General features: G+C 37.4%; 1 protein-coding gene across 4 annotated transcripts in view; it reads right to left on the bottom strand.

The window, feature by feature from the left end:
• SEC22A (SEC22 homolog A, vesicle trafficking protein) overlaps positions 1–23164 on the bottom strand; it is a 63056-nt gene that overhangs the window by 39594 nt on the left and 298 nt on the right. Inside the window, exons 2-5 of one of the 4 annotated variants that reach the window (XM_008708151.2) lie at positions 22531–22693; positions 16270–16470; positions 3738–3901; positions 2401–2595 (exon numbers count right to left, since the gene is read on the bottom strand). In XM_008708151.2, the coding sequence (XP_008706373.1) occupies positions 2401–2595; positions 3738–3901; positions 16270–16451 (541 nt within the window). In that variant the 5' untranslated portion in view covers positions 16452–16470; positions 22531–22693. Of the gene's footprint in view, positions 1–2400; positions 2596–3737; positions 3902–16269; positions 16471–22530; positions 23093–23164 lie in introns of those variants that run through there. The other 3 variants (XM_008708153.2, XM_008708150.2, XM_008708152.2) reach the window with 3 other exon arrangements.

Below are 23164 nucleotides of genomic sequence, written 5' to 3'. Positions count from 1 at the left end.
AGCTTCATATTTATACTAACTTAATTCCAATGAGCTATAGAAACATTACTCCTATAGAGCTCTATTGCTTTTCTTCCCTTTTTGTGGTATTGTTGTATACAAATTACATTTATAAACATTACAAACCCCAAAATACATTGTTAAAATTACTTTTCATAATTTTATGTCTTTTAGAGAAGCTAAGAGGACAGCAATTATATTTTTATAAGCTTTATTAATATTAATTCTTATTACTTCTGGCTTTCTCCATTTGTTTCTATGGATTCAAATTACCATCTGGAGTCATTTCTTTAGCCCAATGCAGTTTTGCTTCCATCCACCTCCTTTGTGCTGTTATGAAAAATATATCTTACATTTCTACATGTTATAGGCCCAACAATACATTAGTTTTATACACTTGCTTTTTATCAGTCAACCAAAACAGAGAAGAAGAAAAATGACTGTCTTATAATTACCTTTCCTGTTGCTCTTTGATTTTTTTGGTATGGATTCAAATTACTGTCTAGATCACTTGTCAGCCTAAAGAACTTCCTTTAGTATTTCTTGTAAGATGAGCCTGCCAGGAACAATTCTCTCAGCTTCTGCTAATCTACAAATGTCTTTATTTCACCTTGTTTTTGAAAGATAGCTTTGCTGATAGTTTTTTCTTTCTTTGAGCATTTTGAACCTGTTGTCTCACTGCCTTCTGATTTCCACTGTTTCTGTTGAGAAGTCACCTGTTAATCTTATTGGGGTTCCCTTATAAGCAACAAGTTGTTTTTCTCTCGCTGGTTTCAAGATTTTCCCACTGTCTTGGTCTTTCAGAATTTTTAATATGATTCATCTATTTGTGGATCTCTTGCATGGTTATTTGGAACTCACTGAGCTTCCTGGAGGAGTAATGTTTTTGAGTAAATTTGGAAACCTTTCAGCCATTATTTCTTCAAATACTTTTTCTGCTCCTTTCGTTCTCTCCTCTCCTTCTGGTTCTCCTATCATGCATATGTTGGTGTGCTTAAGTGCTCCACATTTTCCTGAGGTTCTCTTCATTTTTCTTCTTTTTTCTCTGTTCTTTGGGTTACATAATCTCTATTGATCTAGCTTCAAGTCTGCTAACTTTTGCTTCTGTCAGTTCAAATCTACTGCTGAGCCCCACCAGTAAATTTTTTATTTCAGGTATACTGTTCAATTCCAGAAGTTCTATCTTTTTCCTCTTCTTTACAATTTCTATTTCTTTATTGATATTGTCTATTTGATACATCGTCATATCTTCCTTACTTCTTTAATCATGGTTTCCTTTAGTTCTCTGAACATATAGTTATAATGGCTACTTCAAAGTCTTTGTTAAATCTGACATCTGATCACTCTCAAAGGCAATTTCTATTGCTTGCTTTTCCCCCTAGTATGTGGATTACACTTTCCTCTTCCTCTGCATGTCTTGTATTTTTTTGTTGGAAATTGGACATTTTAGAAAACATATTAAAACAACTATGAGCACTGATCTGCCCCCTCTCTCCTGGGGCTGGTTATTGGTATTTGCCTGTTTTCGTGTTTGTTTCTTGATTGACTGGATTATTTTACTAAAATTTGCATCACCTTTTCTCCCATAATCTGAATTAATCAATCCAAGAAATGTTGTGTTCAGTCCTGAATGCCTCATTTGAAGAATACTAACAAACTAAAGCACACACAGAAGCAACTTCCAGGATGGGGAGGGTTTCAAAATGTCACAGAAAAGGCTAAGGAAACTGATTATATCTAAAGTCAATCTGAGTAATAGGATAGAAAAGACACAGAGTTGCTGATTTCAAAGTTCTGAAGTGCTATTCTGGCATAGCTGAAGAGCAGAGAAAAAGTCACAGAACTTAGACAAACAAGTTGGTAATACATGGGATTTTTTAAACAAGCAACTCAACAATGGCATATGCTACCTTATACGATAATGAGGCTTCCATTTTTAAGCAGAAGTTTTCTATCTGTCACAACTGTTGAATATGGTATTTCTTATTTGAGAGGGTAGGTTTGGTAGATAATCCCATTTTCTGTGATAATCAAGAAACCTGGCCTTGAATGTAGCCATTCTGACATAATGCAAAGCACTTCACATGTACATAAATATATATTACAAATAAACTATTATTCACCTCTTGAAAACAAATTATAAAGAAATATTTAAGAAACAATTAAGAAAAATTATTAAATATTTCCCTAGCAAAGAGTTCCTTTGAGACTGCTATTTAAAAGTATTTTCCTGATTTAGTCACATATCTGGTGGATTACTGTATAAACCATTGGGAGAATTACTTTAAATTTCTATAATCTCTCATGTACTTCTGTTAAAATATTAGAATAAAGTAATTCCTTTACAAGAGTTACTCAGTTCTTACAAAAGTCTTTTTTAATAAAATAAATGAAACTCACCAGAAGAAATCTTACCAGAACCTTTATAGTCAACAGAAAATGCAGATGTGACTCCATTGGCCGACCCCAGTTCACACATGGAAATTTGATAAGGGGGCCTCAGCTTGATTTCCATCTGCATGTCAGACAGATTTATCTTTGTTGAAAGAGACCTGGGATTATTATATCGCTGCTTGGTCCTCTGAATGAAATTATCTATGTAAAATAAAAAATAAATTTCCTTGCAGTCATTTGTTAATTAAATAATTTGAGAGTGTGACATTTATGGAATAAATTCTGCAGATCAACAGTTTAATTTGTTGTCCAAAACTATTCAATTTGCTGTGGAATATTCAAATATTATTTGTGTTTAATAGTTAATATATCATGGAGTCATCAGTGTTTCACTCTAGAAATTATATTCTAGAAATAATTATAAATAAAATAAAGATTTAACACTACATGACTGTGAGATATTTTCTATTATATTCACTTCAAGGAATTACTTTAAATTTTTACAAACCCCCCCAAAACAGCTTTAATTTTAAACCAAAGTCTTCGTTTTTATAGGGATTCATTTCTCATAAAATATCAAGTCTCTCTGTATTTACCAATTATAAGACATAAGAACATATACTGTAAATTGCATGTTCTTATAAACCTGTTTTTTTATTGCTTACACCATTAGAATGTATGTTTTAAACAACAAATTTAATGAAATCAATAAAAGACATTTTTCTAAATATCTTCCAATTTTACTTTCATTATTTACAACTTGGTTTTTCTTTTTCTCCTAGTACACCAGGAGTCAAGCAAACTAATGCCCAGAGGCCAAATTGAGCCTGCTGATTGCTTATGTAAATAAAGTTTTATTGGAATATAACTATACTCATTCATTTATGTATTGCCTATGGCTGCTTTCAAGCCACAATGGCAGGGATGAGTAGTTGTGACAGAGACCATATGGTCCTTAAAGCTTAAAATATGTACTATCTGGTACTTTCCAGCAAATGTTTGCCAACCTCCGTTCTACATTAAGCAGACTATAAAAGATTATCACATAAACACAGAACTCTGAATCTCTGGCTTATAAATTTCTCATTGAGAAACTGTCCTCTGGGATTGATTCTTTGTGCCAATAATCACAATCCCCTCCGCAGCCCAAACACATTTTTTTTCAAATAGGCACCTAAATGAAGAAGTTGCTATAATTTTTAGACCATTTGTCAAATTATTCTATCAAAAGCAAGGTAGCAGAATTTTCTGAGTTTTTCCCCTGGCCCCCAGTATTATATGAAAAATCGCTTATGACTGGATGAAGACAGGATAATGAAAAGGAAAAAAAATCAGGCCCTTACCAAATTCAATGAAACAGTATGGTCTGACAGCAGTATTTGTCTTCATCATGTTATAAGTAGTAATGAACTCCTTCTGAAGCTCATCCAGGAAAGAGAAGGCCAGAACATTTGGGTAATTTTCAGTGCACAACATCATGTAGCTCACTCCCAGAGAGCTAATAAAACTATAGTGTAAGAAACATTGGTTTTAAAATTTCAAATTAAACCAAGGTAACTCGTTGCTTCAAAAGACTGGTTCTATACACCATAAACTGCTGCTACAGTGGCAATGATGATATTAACGTTTATTATATATTCCAGCAAAAAAAATTAAAGAAACCAAATATAATACTACTTTCAGTTGCAGTTAAAAACAGTAGACAAAAAAAATAGAATGTACCTACAGATGGACACACACTATAATTCTAACACTTCAGTTATTTATCACGGGGTAGAAATCAGGGGAAAGTATATAAAAATATGTAAGAGTTAGATAGCTTAACATTTAACTATCCAACCTAGTGGGGCTTAATCCTGTTTGAATCAAGAACTCTTCAGAGAGTCTGATTAAAGTTATGGACACTCTCCTCAGAAAACTGTCCAGACACAAACCTGGCACACAATTTCAGGTTGGTCACTGACCTCCTGATGTCACCCACTGATTTTGGAATCAAATCCTCTACTTCACATAATAATGAGTTATGAACCACTGGTGAAATGAGATAATTTAGGAGTTTATAACAACAACAAATAAAATAAATGGGGTAGAAAGGCGAACTTGTGCTTACAGCAGAATGCTGAGCCCAGACTGGTAAATGTGTAGGTAGTGACAGAACTGGAAAAAAATCAGCATTTTGCAACCAACATAGTAAAGACTGGATCAAGCAAGGACAATCAATGAACAGTGAATCCAGGTGGAACTTTTGGCGAGGAACAGGACATTTTGCATGGTTTTAAAATGTCTTCCCATGGATTACTTATTTGTTGCAAGGGGACAATATTTATTATACAGCAGAAACTAGACAACATCTTGGCTGAGTACTCTAACATTACTATTGAGGAGTAGATGGACTTCCTGTGCCTTCAGCTGTGATATCCTCAGAAAGACATAACAGCTACATAGTAGTCCAGCCAAGAATGCATAATCTGAATCTAATCATGAAAGAAATCGAAACGATCAACGTTCTATTTTAAAAAGGGGGAGCTATATTCTTTCAAAATCTCCATGTCGTAAAAAAGAAATAAAGGCTGTGTAAATGTTTCTGATCAAAGGAAGCTAAAGAGACACAACTAAATGCAATACCTAAAACCCTAGTCTGGATCCTGTGCCAGAAAGGGGGAAAATGCTATAAAGGACATCCCTGGGGCAACTGACAAAAATGGAAAACAGGCAGTAGATTAAAGTAGGATATCAATAATTTTAGAGCTGATAACTGTACCATAGTTAAGAGAATATCCTTAATCTTAGAAAATACACTTCAAAGTACCAAGGAATAAAGGGGCATGGTATTTTAAGTTTCTCTCAAATGATTCAGAAAAAATAAATCAGGACAGAGAGATAGACAGATAAAAACAATATACTAAATGGGGTAAAATGTTAACAAAAGATGAATCTGGAAATAGTTGTTATGTATATCATTCTTATTTATACAATTTTTCTCTAAGTTTGAAATTATTTCTAAATAACAAGTTAAAAATTTTTTAAACTTCTACTTTAAGCACTAAAATGTTCAAATTAGCTATGTTCTCTTGAAAAAAAAAAAAAAAACTTCTACAGTGTATCACCCCCTACAATAAGCAGAGAATGGGACGCAATTGACCCCTACTTAGTGACTCATCTCAACGTTCTCTTACAGAACTGTCAGTGTGGCTCGTCTGGATCAGGCGCAGCAAACAGAGCATAAAGGTTATCGTCTCCCGTTCCCGTGAACGACACTGCTCACCTATCACAGCAATCTTTACTGAACAAACCCGGATGCAAACTGGAGTCCCCCTCCCCTCTTTTTTCTCTAATAATGTAGAAGAAAAATTAATTATTTTAAATTTAATATATAGAATACATTCACATGGTTCAAATTTTAAAACAATGAAAAATGAAATACAGTAAAGTGTCTTATCACTACCTCCACCCAAAGATACCCAATTCTCTGTCCCTCAAGCAACTCATGTTGTTATTTTAAGATTTTTTTTAAAGTAGGGGCTCCTGGGTGGCTCAGTCGTTAAGCGTCTGCCTTCGGCTCAAGGCGTGATCCCGGTGTTCTGGGATCGAGCCCCACATCAGGCTCCTCCACTGGAAGCCTGCTTCTTCCTCTCCCACTCCCCCTGCTTGTGTTCCCTCTCTCACTGGCTGTCTCTCTCTGTGTCAAACAAATAAATTAAATCTTAAAAAAAAAAAAAAAAAAAAAAAAGATTTTTTTTAAGTTATCTCCACACCCAACGTGGAACTTGAACCTACAACCCCAAGATTAAGAGCCATACACTCCACCAAGCCAGCCAGGCACCCCAACTCATGTTATTACTAAATTCTTATGTATCCTTCAGTAAGAGTTCATGCATCCCTCCCTCCCTCCCTTCTTTCTATTTCTTTCTTAAAAGACCATCCAATGCAGCCAAATAATATGGGGTTGGCACAAATTAATCACCTATTATTAATGGTGTGGAGTATACTACTGGAAAAATTGTGCCGGTTCTATAGCTGTCCCCATCTCTACCATGCTCCAATTCTGACCTACCTAATCCTACTCATCCTTCTTGGACTTAAAGTTCCTCCCAGAGCACACAGTCTAAATTGATCCCATCCTGGGACACCTGGATGGCTTAGTCCATTGAGCATCAGACTCATGATTTTGGCTCAGGTCATCATCTCATGGGTTGTGGAATCAAGCCCCACACTGGGCTCCACAATCAGTGGGGAGTCTGCTTGAGATTCTCTCTCCCACTGCCCCTCCCCCCTTGCTCACTCTCTCTCTAAAATAAATAAATTCTAAAAGAAATAAAATAAAAATAAATTGATCCCATTCCTATGGTTGTTATATCATAGTAGCTGTTATTTTTCATGTAACTAACCCAATTTGTAATTATATATTTATATGTTTATTTGTTGTATTGACTTTCACTAGTATCTGTGCTCCATAGGTGCAGAGATAATTTCTATAGGACTCATCACTGCATTCTTAGCAACTAGAATGTCTGGTGTTAGTACACAATAAGTGCTCAATAAATTAGTGAATAAATGAGTACAAAGATAATATCATTCATTCACTTATTTATATACTAATTTATTGAGTATATTGTGTACATATAATTGTACAGCCCAGCAGTATCTACACAAAGTATCTACATAAAGCAGAAGTTCAATAAATACTTGACTAAATTTTACAGAACAGAATACAACTTTACCTCCTCTTCCAGAAGGCTTTAGGGTTCAGGTCAGTGAGTTTTCAACATGCCTCTACTTTAAAGACAGAGATGTTCTCAGATACCATGTAGAATTACTCACCTATAGATGTCTATACATATATGTTAGATATGTCTACTGTCTTTTTATCACGGACATTACTAATCCTCATACATCTTTTCTCCACTTTGAGCACAATTCTTAAATTACCATTGTTTTCTTCCTACTTTGCTCTACTTCCTTTTTATTTCCCTTCTACTCCTTGGTGTTGGTACCAATGGGCCAAGGAATTATCCAACTTCATTACATCTTTGGTTCCTCCCCTAGCACACACACCAGGAACTTCTTCAGGGCCTTCCCTGAAGTATGTTTTCAACAGGTAAGTTTGACAGAAGTTCAAACTCCAGATAAGGGGTATTTACCCCTTTCAATCGCGTCATTAAAAAGCTAATTCTATCATGTATCCAAGCAGGCCATACCTCAAGTGATCTCTAAGATCCAATAAAATAAGTGGTTTTAAACATTAAGCATTTTCTGGTATGTGATTTTATTTATGAACGGTCAAAGAAATTTTACACATCACCAATTAAACACTGACATTATTAGGACAATTGTAGCCTGCTGTACCAAACTAAATAATTAGTGAAAGCAATGATCTTCCCCACAGCAAATAACAAAGCACCTAGCATATGTCTAGCATTCTACTCTGTAGGCTCTAGTTTCAAAGACAAAATCTCTGCCTGCCAGGCAACCTGCAATACAGTGCTGGAAATGCACTTAAAACAACAATATACAAAACAAGAAACAACACTGCATTTTTGTAGCATGCTGAATGACAATGTATATGGCAAACTATTAATAAATTGAAATAGTAATAATTAACATTTGCATTACATATAATGGTACATTCTACAATTGTACCATCACACAGAAAATCTGTCTACCCTCTGTAGCCTCATTTGCCCAGCTAGCTTTCATGAGTAAAGAAAAGTTCTCCGGTAGGACAGGCCTTCTCTGTTAAAATTGCTAAGTATAAGAAAAATATTATTTTTTAAAAATTTACATATATATTTTTTTATATTTTATTTTATTTTATTTTTTAAGTAATCTCTACACCCAACATGGGGTGTCAAACTCAGAGCCCCGAGATCTGAGATCAAGAGTTGCATGCTCGGGGCGCCTGGGTGGCACAGCGGTTAAGCGTCTGCCTTCTGCTCAGGGCGTGATCCCAGCGTTACAGGATCGAGCCCCACGTCAGGCTCCTCCACTTTGAGCCTGCTTCTTCCTCTCCCACTCCCCCTGCTTGTGTTCCCTCTCTTGCTGGCTGTCTCTATCTCTGTCAAATAAATAAATAAAATCTTTAAAAAAAAAAAAAAAAAAAGAGTTGCATGCTCCACCGACTAACCCAGCCAGGTGTCCCAGGAAAAATATTTTTTTGAAACAGAACTTCCACACTGAATTCCATTCTCTAAAATAAAGCATTTAAACTTTTAAATATAAAAATAAACTTGACAGGGATGTCTGGGTGGCTCAGTCAGTTAAGCGTCTGCCTTCAGCTCAGGTCATGATCTCAGGGTCCTGGGATAGAGCCCCGAGTTGGGCTCCCTCCTCAGCGGCAGTCTGCTTCTCCCTCTCCCTCAGCTCCCTCCACCCAGCTTGTGCTCTGTGCTCTCTCACGTGCTCTCTCTCAAATAAATAAAATCTTTTAAAAATAAATAAATAAATAAACCTGACATTATGAAAGTGAGTATATCTTATGGACTTTATTATCACCAAATATGTCTAATAGAAAATAAAGTGAAGACAAGACTTTGCCATCATTGGGACTTAGGGAGGTAAGAATCAGAAAGAGAACACTTAGTGTCCACCATGAGCAGCATTCTCCCAGGAACTTCGTATTTTCTCACTTATTCCTCTCTTATGGGGCCAACTTTCAATTATCCTCCACTGGTGAAGAGCTAAATTATGAATACATTATCCCATAAATAAACGACCCATTTTAGCCACTAATTTTAACCTCACTATATAAGAAAATATTTATTAATATGCAATGTGCCAGTTGATAGCAATTTACAGCAGTAAGCACAAGGAGAATCAGAGAATTTTAAGTGGGCAAAGGTGATTACACCATTGAGCCTTGGATAAAACAAAGAGCAAGCAAACTTTGCCAATGACATCCTTCATTTCCTTTTCTGCAGTTAATCTATCTTGTAATTCACCCTTCCCCACTAACCCTAACACTTCGCATCACAGAGAATGAAGATCTCTTGACTTTCTTAATCAATCATAGATAATCCTTCATTTACCTCTACGTGGTATCCCAAAACTTTACTGCACCTAGAACTCATTTTTCCACACTAAGAGTAATGAGATTCCTAAACGAGTTCATAAGAGCCTGTTTAACGTATGTGGTGCTGAAAAGCTGTAGATTTTACAAAAAGTAGAAGAGTAATATGGCCCTAATAATGAGACAAAACAGTAAAGCAGGATACATAGGTTCTCTTCTTCCCCCGAGTGGTTTGGTAGCTAGTGGAGGGTTGCATGTCCCTGCCATAGCCCCTCCCCACCAAATACCTAGTCTCCAACAAGACAATGCTGTCTCTTCACCCATACTCTAGTATTATTTCTCAACCAAAAAAAAGGAGAGGGGGATAACTTTCACTTAATTCTCTTCCCTGGTTAATTTTTCTCTCCATAAAAAGTAAAAAGAATTTGGAGAATTATACACATACCCTGTAGAGAGAGAGGTTAAAGGTAAAGGGAAGCAACTCTTTCTTTTACCAGAGAATAATGTGAATGCTGAAGCCAAAAGACTATGGTTCAGATATACCATTTATTAGCTTTGTGACTATGAACAAGTTTCTTCACATCCCTAAGTCTCAGTTTCCTCATCTGTTAAAAAGGGGGGGGGGTAGTACCATAATGGCTATCTGCCCAACATCTCATTTCTCCTTCCCTTTGGGGAATTATTTCCAGCCCTACTATCTATTTTATATGACTTTGGTAAAGCTGCTCACCCAAGGGGTAGACATGTGATCCAGGATCCAACTAAGAGTACCTCAGCCCTCTGACGACAATGCTATTCCAGAAATGTGCCATGACACAGCAAGGCTAATAAAGTCCTTTCTATGAAACATGGAGGAAAGGGGCTGCTCAGCAGAAATGAAGTATGCCTGCAGCTAGCTGCCCATACAGTGTTTTCCATACATGAAGAATACCTATCTGCAAAAGGACAGAAAGTGGAGAAATGAGAGAAAGATTCCTGACAACAATATCTGAGTCCCTGTCTCCAGCCAATTCAGAAGCCCTCCTATCCTTCACAATACCCTTTTTTTGCTTAAGCTGGTGTGAGTTGTTTCTGCCCTCAAAAAGGGAAAGAGCTCGATATATTAACCATTCACAGAACTGTTGCAAAACTGAACAATAAGAAAAGTGCCTGGCAACTGCAGGTACTTAATAACTGGGTCATTGTTGAAGTTGTTATTCCCGTAATCAGAAAACAGCACCAAAGAGGGAAAGAAAAGCACTGTCAGAAACTAAAAACAAAAGGTAGGTAAGCCTAAAATAGCATTCCTGGCTGGAGGTAGCCATTTGTGGACTAAGATGGAGAAATTAAAGACTCAGGTAGAGAGAACGGATAAGGCTCATAGACCTTATCAGACTTCAAAAGAATTCACAGTGGAAGAACTAAGAAATCTTATTTCTTGCGCTAAAATTCACAATAGAGTATGACTGACCTGCCAAAGTGGTTTGTATTTTTATAAGATCAGTATCTCAATGTTTAAAGAGATCTCAAAATGTACCACTATGATTTTCAAACCCCCAAAACCAATCTCAAAATTTTAAGATCTCATATGACACAACTTAATTTCATATGGTTCATAATTATTGCTTTCGTCATCGTTGTTTCCTAAGTTCCAACTAGGTTTATATATTAAACATTTATGACAGTTTAAGGAAAGTATCCTTCAACTTATGAAACAGATAAATTCCTTAAAATTTGACCCAGAGAGAACTGTACCATCACTATGTACAGTTGACCCTTGAACAATGCTGGGGTCAGGGATGCCAATATGGTGCATAGTCAAAAATCAGCATAACTTTGACTCCCCCAAAACGTGACTACTAATAGCCTACTGTTGACTGAAAGCCTTACCAATAACACAATCAACACCTATTTTGTATGCTATATTATATACTGTATTCATACAATAAGGTAAGCTAGAGAAAAGGAAATGTTATTTTAAAAATCATTAGGGGGGCGCCTGGGTGGCACAGAGGTTAAGCATCTGCCTTCGGCTCAGGGCGTGATCCCAGAGTTCTGGGATCGAGCCCCACATCAGGCTCCTCCGCTATGAGCCTGCTTCTTCCTCTCCCACTCCCCCTGCTTGTGTTCCCTCTCTCGCTGGCTGTCTCTATCTCTGTCGAATAAATAAATAAAATCTTAAAAAAAAATAAAATAAAATAAATAAAAATCATTAGGAAGAGAAAATACATTTATAGTACTATACTGTATCTATTGAAAAGAATTATCTTAGAAATGGACCCGTGCGGTTCAAACCATGTTGTTCAAGGATTCAACTGTAATATGAGAAGAAATCACAAAACTAGAATATGCACCCCCTAACCACCCACTAATCTACAGGCCAAACTGAAGTATTTTGGAGAAAATGAAGACTTCACTCCATGACACTCTGAACACTGCTATACCCCCAAAACAGCCATCCCTCATTCAGCAGTTAGTATCCCAGGTGCAAGGCATTGTGCCAGCCTAAGCTCCACAGAATGGGCTCCATTAGCTAAACTGAAGTAGCCAGCCACGACAATCTGATGAAGTTCATCATTTTTCCAACACACTGGGGCTGGGGAGGATTAAAGGAATTTTCTTAATTTTATTTTTTTCTTTTTTTTTTTTTTTAAAGATTTTATTTATTTATTCGACAGAAAGAGACAGCCAGGGAGAGAGGGAACACAAGCAGGGGGAGTGGGAGAGGAAGAAGCAGGCTCATAGAGGAAGAGCCTGACGTGGGGCTCAATCCCAGAACTCCGGGATCACGCCCTGAGCCGAAGGCAGACGCTTAACCGCTGTGCCACCCAGGCGCCCCCTAATTTTATTTTTTTCTATTTTTAAATATATTTTTTAAAAGATTTGAGAGAGAGAGTGGGAGAGAGTGTGCGTGCAGGAGCAGGGGGAAGGGCAGAGGGAGAGAATCTCAAGCAGACTCCCTGGTGAGCACAGAGCCTGATGAGGGGCTCAATCCCACCACCCGTGAGATCGTGACCTGAGCCGAACCAAGAGCTGGGCACTTAACCAACTGAGCCACTCATGTGTCCCGGAATTTTCTTTATTTTAAAATGTTATTCTAATTTTTTTCTCAAACTCTGTGGTCTTCCTCTACCTATTCAACTAGAATCCAGTGTGAGGTACCATCTGATTTAGCATTTAATTATATACCTAGCTACTTTGTTTTGATTCTCAGTGGTATTCTGCAAAGAGCACCTCAATTTTTACAGAAATTTGAAATCCACAATGCTAAGAGATACGGAATCATTTAGAAGCCAGAACAGATCAAGCATCTCAGTGAGCTAACTATATAGAGAAAAGATATAAAAATTTAAAAATAAATTTAAAATAAGAAAAATATAAATGATAAAACAATAAAACAAGTTGTACAGGCAATCTGTGTAAGGAGTGAGTCATAAGAGAATGAAATAGTAGTAGCAAGGAAGAAGGTGATTCAAAAGAAGCAGGCTCTAAGCCAGGCTTGACAAGGCAGACGGGCAGCCTGGTGCCAGTTTCGGACTGTGCTATGATGCTACGACTGCAGATCTGTGAGTTTTATCTGACAAGCTCACGGGTAGTTAGAAAAAGAGGTGTCACAAGAGAACTTTAAATAACTCAGGTAACATATAACTCCCAATTTAAAGTGACTTTATAATTCAGTCTAAATGTGTTGTCATACAGCATGAAAATCTCAATAAACTAGGAAACAACAAGTCCTCTAATCAATGATAGAAAACATATAAAGTCCAGGTTCTCGTCAGGAACTAGAACTAAAACTTCTCTGTTGTTCAATCCTTTTTAAAAACTTAGTTACAAAAATAACATGCACAGAGGCTTTCCTATGTGTGGTTCTGAAGGCCATGCAATCTATTTATTCCTTTAGACATTTCTAAATTGTAATCTTAGATCAGGCCAGATTAGACCACTGCTGATTCATCTCACTCCTAAACTGTCTCATACAATTGCTTTTTGTATCATGTCATTTGCTTACACTAAGGAATATTATAAGAAAAATCATAAAAAGCTCATTGTTATGGCTGCTGGAAGAATGCTATCCAAATGCTGTCCCTTTTTACGTATATCAGGTCTCAGGAACATGAAGAGCAATGTTTTTATCCAATGGACACTGAATCCTGTAAATGATTCATTATCCTACTTTGTTTTGGCCACAAGGAAGTTCAAAGCAATATTTCCAGCCCTTTTCCAACAAATGAACAGACTACGTAGTTTGCATCTCCAGAAGGAAATGTTACTTCAGTTTATTATTCTCCTATCTTTATCTCTACTTTCATGGATTCTCTTTCCCGTGCTCTTGAAATTTTTTTTTTTGTAAAGTGCCTCATAACCTTTGTGGAATAAGACGGGGTACAAAGAAATAATACATAATCTAGAATTCAAAACAATTAAGCAGAACTGGAGGGGTGTTAAAAATTTACCATATGATACTCTTAAGAGAATAAGAGAGAGGAAGAAAAATATTTGCAAAAAAATTGTTCTTTCCAGTCCTGAATATCTGTCAGAATTAATATATATTCAAACAATCTTCTATAATGTTGACACAGGTCTACAGCATTACACAATATCAACTGAAACTCAGAATAATGACCAAGGGTACTAACAGAGCCTACTAAAATGTTGCAAGTTTTTCTCCATAAAACAGAAATAAGTTAGACATAATTTTAGATATATTTTAACCATCATCACCACTACATTTTCCAGTTAAACCCTTTAAAAACTCAGTTTAGGATAAAAGCTCGTTATCTTACCATTACCTAGTTGATCTAAGAAATTATGGACATTCTCTAAGGTTCTATTCTGGGCCTCTCAGAAACTCAGTGGGCATTTCTACTCTCACAGTTTCAACTTCTATGTGAATGATTCCAAAATCTCTATCCTATCACAACTGGGCTGCCTAATCACAACCTCAAGTAAAATATTCAAAAATCGTGCTTAGTTACCTTTCTCTTCTTCCTCACCCCCATAAGCAACCATTCCCAAAGAGCTCATTCTGTCCAATTCCAAGGCTTCGGTCATCTCTGGCATTCCATCTTATCAGGCTTAACCATTTCTTTTGAAGTGTCTTTGTGACTGGCATTTCCTTTTTCATTTGCACTTACATCCTACTAGGTCAGGCCCTAATTATAAGTTAATCTCTCTCAGACTTCCCATTTCACCTTATATATCACTGCCTCAGCATTGTTTTTTAGCAAGTCACTTCCCTCAAACCTGCAGTAACAGCTTCCTATAACCTATTACATAAAAGTGACATCCCTTGGTCTGAACTTGCAGGGAAATCCAGGATCCGGCCCCACACTAATTACCTCACACTTCCTGTAACTATCCATAAATCACCATTCACTACACCAGGCCAAACAGGTGACTACACCTCCAAGGCCAAGTCATTCTTATTCTGCCTCCCGTCTCTACACCTGGAATGCCCTCTTCTCTATCTTAGCCAAATCTTACTAATTCTTCAGGACATGACTCTTGTCATCTCAATAATGAAGCCCTCTCCTAATTATATCCCTTGTGAACTTTGTCTTTATCTGATATCCTTCTGTATGCAAAATCTGTGTCAAACTGCTCAAGAGGTAATTGTCCTGTTTCGTGCACATGCTCTCCAAGGGGGTCTTATCTATTCCCATAGTTTTAATTATAAACTATAAACTGACCCCCAAATCTAAATCTCAATACTTGTCCTTCTTCACTAAACTTCAGACTCACACATCCAGCTGCCTACCTAACAGTGCCTCCTGAATGTCTAATGGGCATCTCAGACTTAACATGTTCAAAGAGAACTCTTGATTTTTATCAATGAAACACACATCCTCCAATTTTACTATTTCAACCTCATTAGCCAAGTAATTATGGACATTCTCTAGGCCAAAAATCTAGAGGTGACTCGATTATTCGCTTTCCCTCACATGCCACTACAATCCAGTAGGAAGATTTGTTACTCCCAAAACACAGCCCAAATCCAACCACTTCTCATCATTCCCACTCTGATTCAAGTTACAAGCATCACCTCTACCTGAATTTCTTTCAGTCTCCTAAATGATCTCTCTACTTCCACTCTTTCTCCCTTAGAGCCCATTCTTCATACAGTAACCAGGATGATCTACTCAAAGCCAAAATCACATTATATAACTCTCAGCTTAAAATTCTCCAATGGTTTCCTATTACATTAGACTCAATCCAAACTCCTTATCACAGCCTAGAAGGCTCTGCATAACCTGTCCCATTCTTATCTTTCTGACCTCACCTTCTGCCACCCTATAATCATCCATATTGCTTCAGCATCTCTGGTTTTCCTTCCATCCCTTGGTCAGTATCAAAGGTCTTCTGCACTGGCTGTTACCCTGCCTTGCTCTTCATCCACAGCATCCTTCATGTGACCACCTTTTTTCCCATCTTTTAGGTCTCTGCTCAAATATCACCCTTTCAGAGAGGCCCTGAACTATCACAAAGTCACTCTATCCCATCGCCCAGTGGAAACAGAGATGTGCTATCCTCTCTCACGAGAATGTAAACTTAAGTTCTTTGAGAGCAGGTATCATGTACAATTTTTATATTTCCCAAGACAGTTTGCCTGGGTATGTAAGAACACCAATAAATACCTAGTGACCAACTTATAAAACACCTGTGATCTGCAAAACTATAAAAATTTCTAAAGCCAGATATAAACACAGAGAAACTCCAAAAAGGGTGATGACATGATGACTACTGTTTAGTATAAGTTCAGAACCACATGATTCTTGACTTGAGCACTTTCCTAAACTAACCAATCACTACTTTTTACGGCAACCACTTAAATTTCATGCAAATGGCAACCACTAGGCAAACAATTCTAATGGAGCAAACTGAAGTCTTACTTAATGTTATAATGTCCAGTTTTCAGTGTACATCTATCAGGAAGCTGAGCAAGTTTCTTCGAGAGCATTTTAAAATACTTTCTGCACTCCTGCACGCCTGTGCCTTGCTCATAGTCAGTAGAAGCAGAAAGTGGCAGCCCATCTCTGACACGAATGACTGATGCAGATAAAATCATAGACATTTCAACCAGCAGAAGAGACCTAAAACAAAACGAACAATTTGGGTTAGATAAAAAATGAAAGCCAAACCTGATAAACAGTGCAAAAATGTTTAACTCACTAATAATCAAAGATTCACTAATTAAAACAATCACATACTACACTTTCCTTAACAAATTAGCTTTTAAAAAATAATTGTTGGGGCACCTGGGTGGCTCAGTCGGTTGAGTTACCTTGCTCCTGATTTCAGCTTAGGTCATGATCTCAGGGTCCTGAGGTCCAGCCCCATGTCAGCCTCTGCACTCAGGGTGGAGTCTGCTTGTCCCTCTCCCTCCCCCTCTGCCTCTCCTCCAGTGCACACACGCCCTCCCTCTCTAAAATAAATAAATAAAATATTTTTATAAATTAAAAAAAAACAACACTTGCTTCTTTCTGGCATTCTTATAAGTATTTGCAGAATAAATACTGGAATAAACACTATTCTCAAAATAATTTGGCGATATGCAACAGAGTTTAAAAATACTGATACCATTTGACCACAAGAGCAATATAAATATATAACCCTACCCTAAGGGAAGTAATCAGATTCAGACAAAATTTTCAGTAGAAAGGCATTCTTTCACAAAAATAACCAAAAACAATCTAAACATCCAACAATAGGAGAATGGTTAAATTATAGTACACCCCTATGATGAAATATAATGAAGAAGAGTTATGTTTATGAAAAAGAATTCAATAATGTAGTAAAATGCTTACATATAAATCAGAAAAAAAGCAGGATAAAAACTGCAAATGTTATTTTCTATAAAGACAAAGAGAAGAAGGGAGGAATAAAAGGAGAAATAGATATCAGAAGGAAACATGCCAAAATTATAATAATGCTTATCACCAGAAAATAATATTATAGGTGATTGTTATTTTATAATTTCCTAAATTTTCATAATATTCCACAGTGGGTATATATTACTTTTATAATCAGAAAAAAAATTTATTGGGGTGACTTTGTGGCTCAGTCAGTTGAGCATCCAACTCTTGATTTTGGCTCAGGTCATGATCTCAGGGTCTTAAGACTGAGCCCTGTGTCAGGCTCCCCCCTCTGCCCCTCCCCCCCAGATGCATACTCCTTTCTCCCTAAAATAAATAAATGTATCTTTAAACAACAAAAAAATTATTTATAATAAGTCTTAAAGCTAAAGGAGGAACACTGGTTTTAATATTGTTCTCAATTTCTTTACCAGAAAATAAATCATAATGGCTTCTTTTATTATATTCTGATCAAGCTTCACAAAAATAGATAGAAGGACTTCATAGGCTGGGTGTGAAAGAAATCAGGTAAACAGAAACTTTGCTAAAAACTATACAATGTTGCTCAAATTTTCGCTTGTATAGAAACCATTGAAGTTCGGTTAGAAATGCAGATTTCTGAACCTCCCCTGCCCCAAAATTCTGATCCACGGACTATGAGGTAGAGCTTGAGACTCCTCCATTTTTAACAAAGTCCCAGGGAATTACTATGCTTAGTGTCTACGGATCATACTTTGAAAAACACTAAATTAAAACATGTTCACAGTCTGAAATTAAGTGATAACTCTTCCTTGCCAGGCTTTCAGAGAACAATGCCACTAAATACTGTTTCACTAGCAATAGGGGAAATGGTGAAAGTTGAAAACTCTGAAGACAATTTCATAGGCTTTTTTCAAGATGTCGTATCTCGGAGACTAAATCTTCACCTGTCCTGTTCAGAAAGCTCAATATTATCTCATTCCAAAAATGAAAAACTGAGTTTATTATGTATCAAAAAATGCCAAAGAAAACCAACTGGTACCAACTTTGGAAATTAGTACTATAGTTCCTCATTTTCATAGCTGTGTAAAGTTGCAATCCGTCTACTCATGATGATAACTGACTGACATGAAAAATTAACCCAAATAACAAAGTTAATGCATTAAATTTACTCCCCCTTTACCTCTTTTTATGAGATAATTAAAGGAATAGCTAGGTATTAATATGTCATTACTATTTTTCACCTCCATTCATTTAAAAAGAAAAACCCAACAGGAATTAAATCAGCCTTTACCATAATGGGATCTTCTAATGAAAGTACAACATGACATATTCAAGTCATTTTTTTTCCCCCTATTCAATCAGTTTCTTTTCTCTTCCAAAAGCAGTAGCAAGAGAAAGCTGGGATTCTTCAAGGGATAATATCTAAACTACAAAACCTTTTTTAAAAATGTTACTATGTTTTATTTAATTATTAAACCATAATTATGAGATTTAGCCCAAGTATAAGAAAGCAGGAAAATGTCTTACTTCGTACCCTTAGGCATTTATTACTTAAATATAAAATTTTTTCTTCTTGAAGTTTACTGCAACACAATGACTACTCTGGGAATTAACATGAGGGCAGGGTTATGACTTACAGTTTCCAAACACCCACATTCTTAGTATTTAAAAGTAAACTGCATTCTTTTATGCTTTATCTTTCTAGGATTGCAACAGAAATATTAGGAATAATCTTAATTATAGAGTGCCAATTTTCATGTAATCTTCAGTTACTCTTTTCTTTTTTATGAATTAAAAAAACCTGGGGCGCCTGGCTCAGTCGTTAAGCGTCTGCCTTCGGCTCAGGTCGTGATCCCGACGTTCTGGGATCGAGCCCCACATCAGGCTCCTCTGCTGGGAGCCTGCTTCTTCCCCTCCCACTCCCCCTTCTTGTGTTTCCTCTCTTGCTGGCTCTCTCTGTGTCAAATAAATAAATAAAATCTTTAAAAAAAAAAAAAGAATTAAAAAATCTAAATATATGATTCATACTTCCTAAAACATATACTAAGAAACAAATACCAACCTGTAAGTTCCATTCATTTAACAAACATTTATTGAGTAGGTACTGTACACCAGGCACTATGGGAGACATTGGGAATACACAGTTCCTACCCTCAAGAACCATCAATCCAGAATTAAGAAATTCAGATGAAAAGAGCAAATACAAGTTGTGTCACCCACCACTTAACTGGAAAACTATAGTTAGATAAACTTGCATTTCAGATATTTCTAATACACTTAGGCTTGTAACCAAAAGCACAACACAGCACTGATAGTCCCTGTCAAGATTCTTAAAAGGTTGTCAGAAAATCGCTTCTACTAGTAGATAAAATTCCTCTGAGGAGAAAAAGTTAAATTTCTTCCTCTCAGAGTCATTGGACCTAACATCCAAACCAGTGAGCTAGCAAAAGAAACTGTCATGGCTACCCATGAACAATGTCAGGCCTGACTAATTTGTAGATGGACTTCAATCACTTTAGGATAAGCAATCTCTCCTCTATCAACTACTACCTCCCCTCTTTTCTGTTTCCACCCTGGATTCTTAAAGCAGTTCCTTAAAAAAAACAAACAAAACAAAACAAAACAAAAAAAACCCACTCCAATCTCATCTGGACTATGCTAGTAGAATGTTCACATAAACGCCAAGCTACCGTTAGAATACCCTTAGAGTGTAGGTCCAGTGGTGGTTGAGAAAACCAAGGAAGAATTGATGGAAACTGAGGAAATCAAGAGGTTAACATTTGCATGGGAAGATTCATGAGCAACAGTAGTTTTATCAGGGCCACAGATATATTTTTAGGCCATGATCCATTTTTCCTCACCTTTTACACTGAAAAAAATACATATGTCTTTAGACAGCAGAAAACTCACAGGGAATCTGAGTACTGACCTGTATATTCTTTCCTCAACAGCAACTGCTAAATGAAAAAGCCCAAATTAGAATCTGGGTAAGTCTGGGAAAACATTTATGTGAAGACTGAGGAAAATAAACTACCGCTACGCCAATGGTTAGCAACTGTTTAGTCCCAGGATAACAGAATGCTGACCTCTGCTTCAGAACCTTGTGAGGTAATGGCAGTAATTAACAAAACCAACATATAAGTCCATTTTATATTTACTTTACAGCAAGACGTTTTCATAAAAGATAAAAACATTTCATATCGGGTTAACCACTCATATCTTATTTCAATTATTTCCCAAACTTAAATCATCCAAGTACCATTTTCAGAATTCTTTTTTATTTATTCGAGAGAGAGAGAAGCAAGGGGAGAGGGAGAGAGAGAATCTCAAGCAGACTCCATGCTGAGATAAGAACCTGATGCAAGGCTCAATCTCATGACCCTGAGATCATGAGCTGAGCCAAAATCAAGAGTCAGCTGCTTTACCCGACTAAGTCACCCAGATTCCCCCATTTTTAGAAGTCTTACCGTATCTACATCTCACCTGTACTATTATTTACCTAACGTAGGTCTTTCAATTGACTTATTTTTTTGCCCTATCCTTAGCAATATCTGTGAAATCAGTTTTGAGATGTTAGAGGTTTTTCTCCTAATTAGAGACTTTTTTGTTGTTGTTTCATCTAAATGTATGTGTGTTAAATTTTTTGGAAAATTATTTTTTAAAATGTTCATCTACTTACCACTCAAAATTATCTTGCATGGGAAACACTACCTTGGTACATATTTTATTGAAAATGCTAGCTGAGATCTGTGGGAATTGGGAGCGGCGGTTACTGGTGGAGAAAGCTATATTAATTGTGATGTGGGAGCAAGATTGAGAGAAAAGGGAAGGACTTTGCACAGCCATAGGTTAATAGAAAGACACCTGAAAAACAGCTTGAAGAGGAAAAGGGGAAAGGATACCAAAGGCAATCAGAATTTATTTTGCAGCTTCGCCTATGCCCCCCACTTACCAACAGCCTTTAACACTCCTATTACAGGTGCTTGTACTACACAGTATGTGTAAGACCTCAGGCCTACACATGTGGGTGTTGTGGGTATAATCTACCCACAACTAGGAACAAGGCCCCCAACACATGCACGAATGTGTCAGTCCCCAACAGTTATGCAGCACCTCACAGCTTACAAACAGTGAGGTAGGTATAACCTCCATTTTACAGATGAGGAAATTGAAGGTCCCTTTCTCAATGACACACTGCAAATTTACAGCAGAACTGGTGCTTAAACCCAAGTTTCTTGTATCTCTACGTCGCTGTGCTACATCGGTCTTCTGAAACCAACAAGGGGCAAAAACCCAGTGATAAAGAAGCTATCTAGCTAATTTTGAAATAATAAAAGACCACCTTACATTTTCTTTAAGAGGCAGTATAATAGTTAACAGGATGGACTCTGGAACAGATGCCTGGGTTCAAAAACTGGCTCCACCATGTGTTAACTATAAACTTGAGCACCTGTAAGATGTGGTCACTAATAGTATGTCTCTCATAGGATTATTTTAAAAATACTAGGGGCGCCTGGGTGGCACAGCGGTTAAGCGTCTGCCTTCGGCTCAGGGCGTGATCCCGGCGTTATGGGATCGAGCCCCACATCAGGCTCCTCCGCTATGAGCCTGCTTCTTCCTCTCCCACTCCCCCTGCTTGTGTTCCCTCTCTCGCTGGCTGTCTCTATCTCTGTCGAATAAATAAATAAATAAATAAATAAATAAATAAAAATACTAATAGTATCTACCTGATAGGGATACATAAACATCACCTTGAAGACCAAAAATACAATATTATTATTATTATTAATTGACTGCCCTCTATTTACCAGGCACTTTATACACTACCTCATTTAAGCCTTCCGATAACCTGTGAGAGAGATATTATTAGTTCTATTTTACTTTTGAGGAAATTCAAGTTCAGAAAAGTAATTTATTCAATTGCTAAATTTGTAAGTGACAGATTTAAATACATGCCTAACTCTAACCACCCAATGAGACACTGCCTCACAACATTTCCAAGCTTCCTACTCAAGTATATGGAAAGTCACAGACACCCCTTTGGTAAGATCTGTGTTTCTTTTAAACATCAATATACAGATTTTTAAAAATCAGTTCATACACCAAAAAAAAAAAAAAATCACTGAACTGATACCATGGTTCTCAACATAGGAAACGTCCAGATGTCCCATTAGTTTAGGGCATGGTCACATGTCAGATTCAAATACTGAACTACCTTCAATAATGGAAAGTATAGGTACTATTTCAAGTACTGCCTAACTCCTTATAATCTCAGTATGTGAACAAATTCAGAGTTGAGAAAAATGGTTGTTCCACCTGTTAGCTGGGATCACAACATCTCGGGTCTGGCGGCTGACACTCTAGCCCTGGACTTTGCCTTGGCTGTATACGCATAGGAGGGACTGGTTCTCAAGCTCTCCAATCGCCCCAGCGGTTGATCCAGGAAACTAAGGCGGAGGAAAGTCCAAAGCTGTTTTCCCTGGCAGAGAGATTCAAGTCAGCTGGAGCTCGGCCTCTTATTCCGGAGCCCTCTTCCACCTGTCGAGCCAATTGCCCAGCCTCCTTTAAGTCGCATCGCTCCCAAAGTGCCATTAATAGGGCCTTAAAAGGTTTCTGTTGGCGAACGCGGGCAATCTCTGGGCTCAATGCCCATTAAATCCGCACAGAACGCAAAGTAAGCCACTAGTTCAAATCCCACCCTACCTTGAAAAATAGTAAATGCCGCGTCAAGCTCTCTGGGCCACCTAAGTAGCCTAGGTGGATTACCGTGTTTCTAACAACTGGGCGCCAGGGAATGCCCCCCACTGCTGGCGGCCCACAGCGACTGTCCCTTCCCCGGACCCCTCTGCTTGGGCTTCCCCATACCCAAGACAGGTCAGCCGAGGGGCAACCGCCGCTCGGGCGCACCCACAGCCCCCCTCAAGCCGAAGGGGACGAAGCCCCCCCCCCC

Source organism: Ursus maritimus, unplaced genomic scaffold (genome assembly GCF_017311325.1).
Source record: "Ursus maritimus isolate PB19 unplaced genomic scaffold, ASM1731132v1 scaffold_4, whole genome shotgun sequence".
In the NCBI taxonomy this organism is placed as follows: Eukaryota; Metazoa; Chordata; class Mammalia; order Carnivora; family Ursidae; genus Ursus; species Ursus maritimus.
The sequence above is the reverse complement of the archived record's forward strand: the minus strand, read 5'-3'. Positions and strand labels throughout refer to the sequence as shown.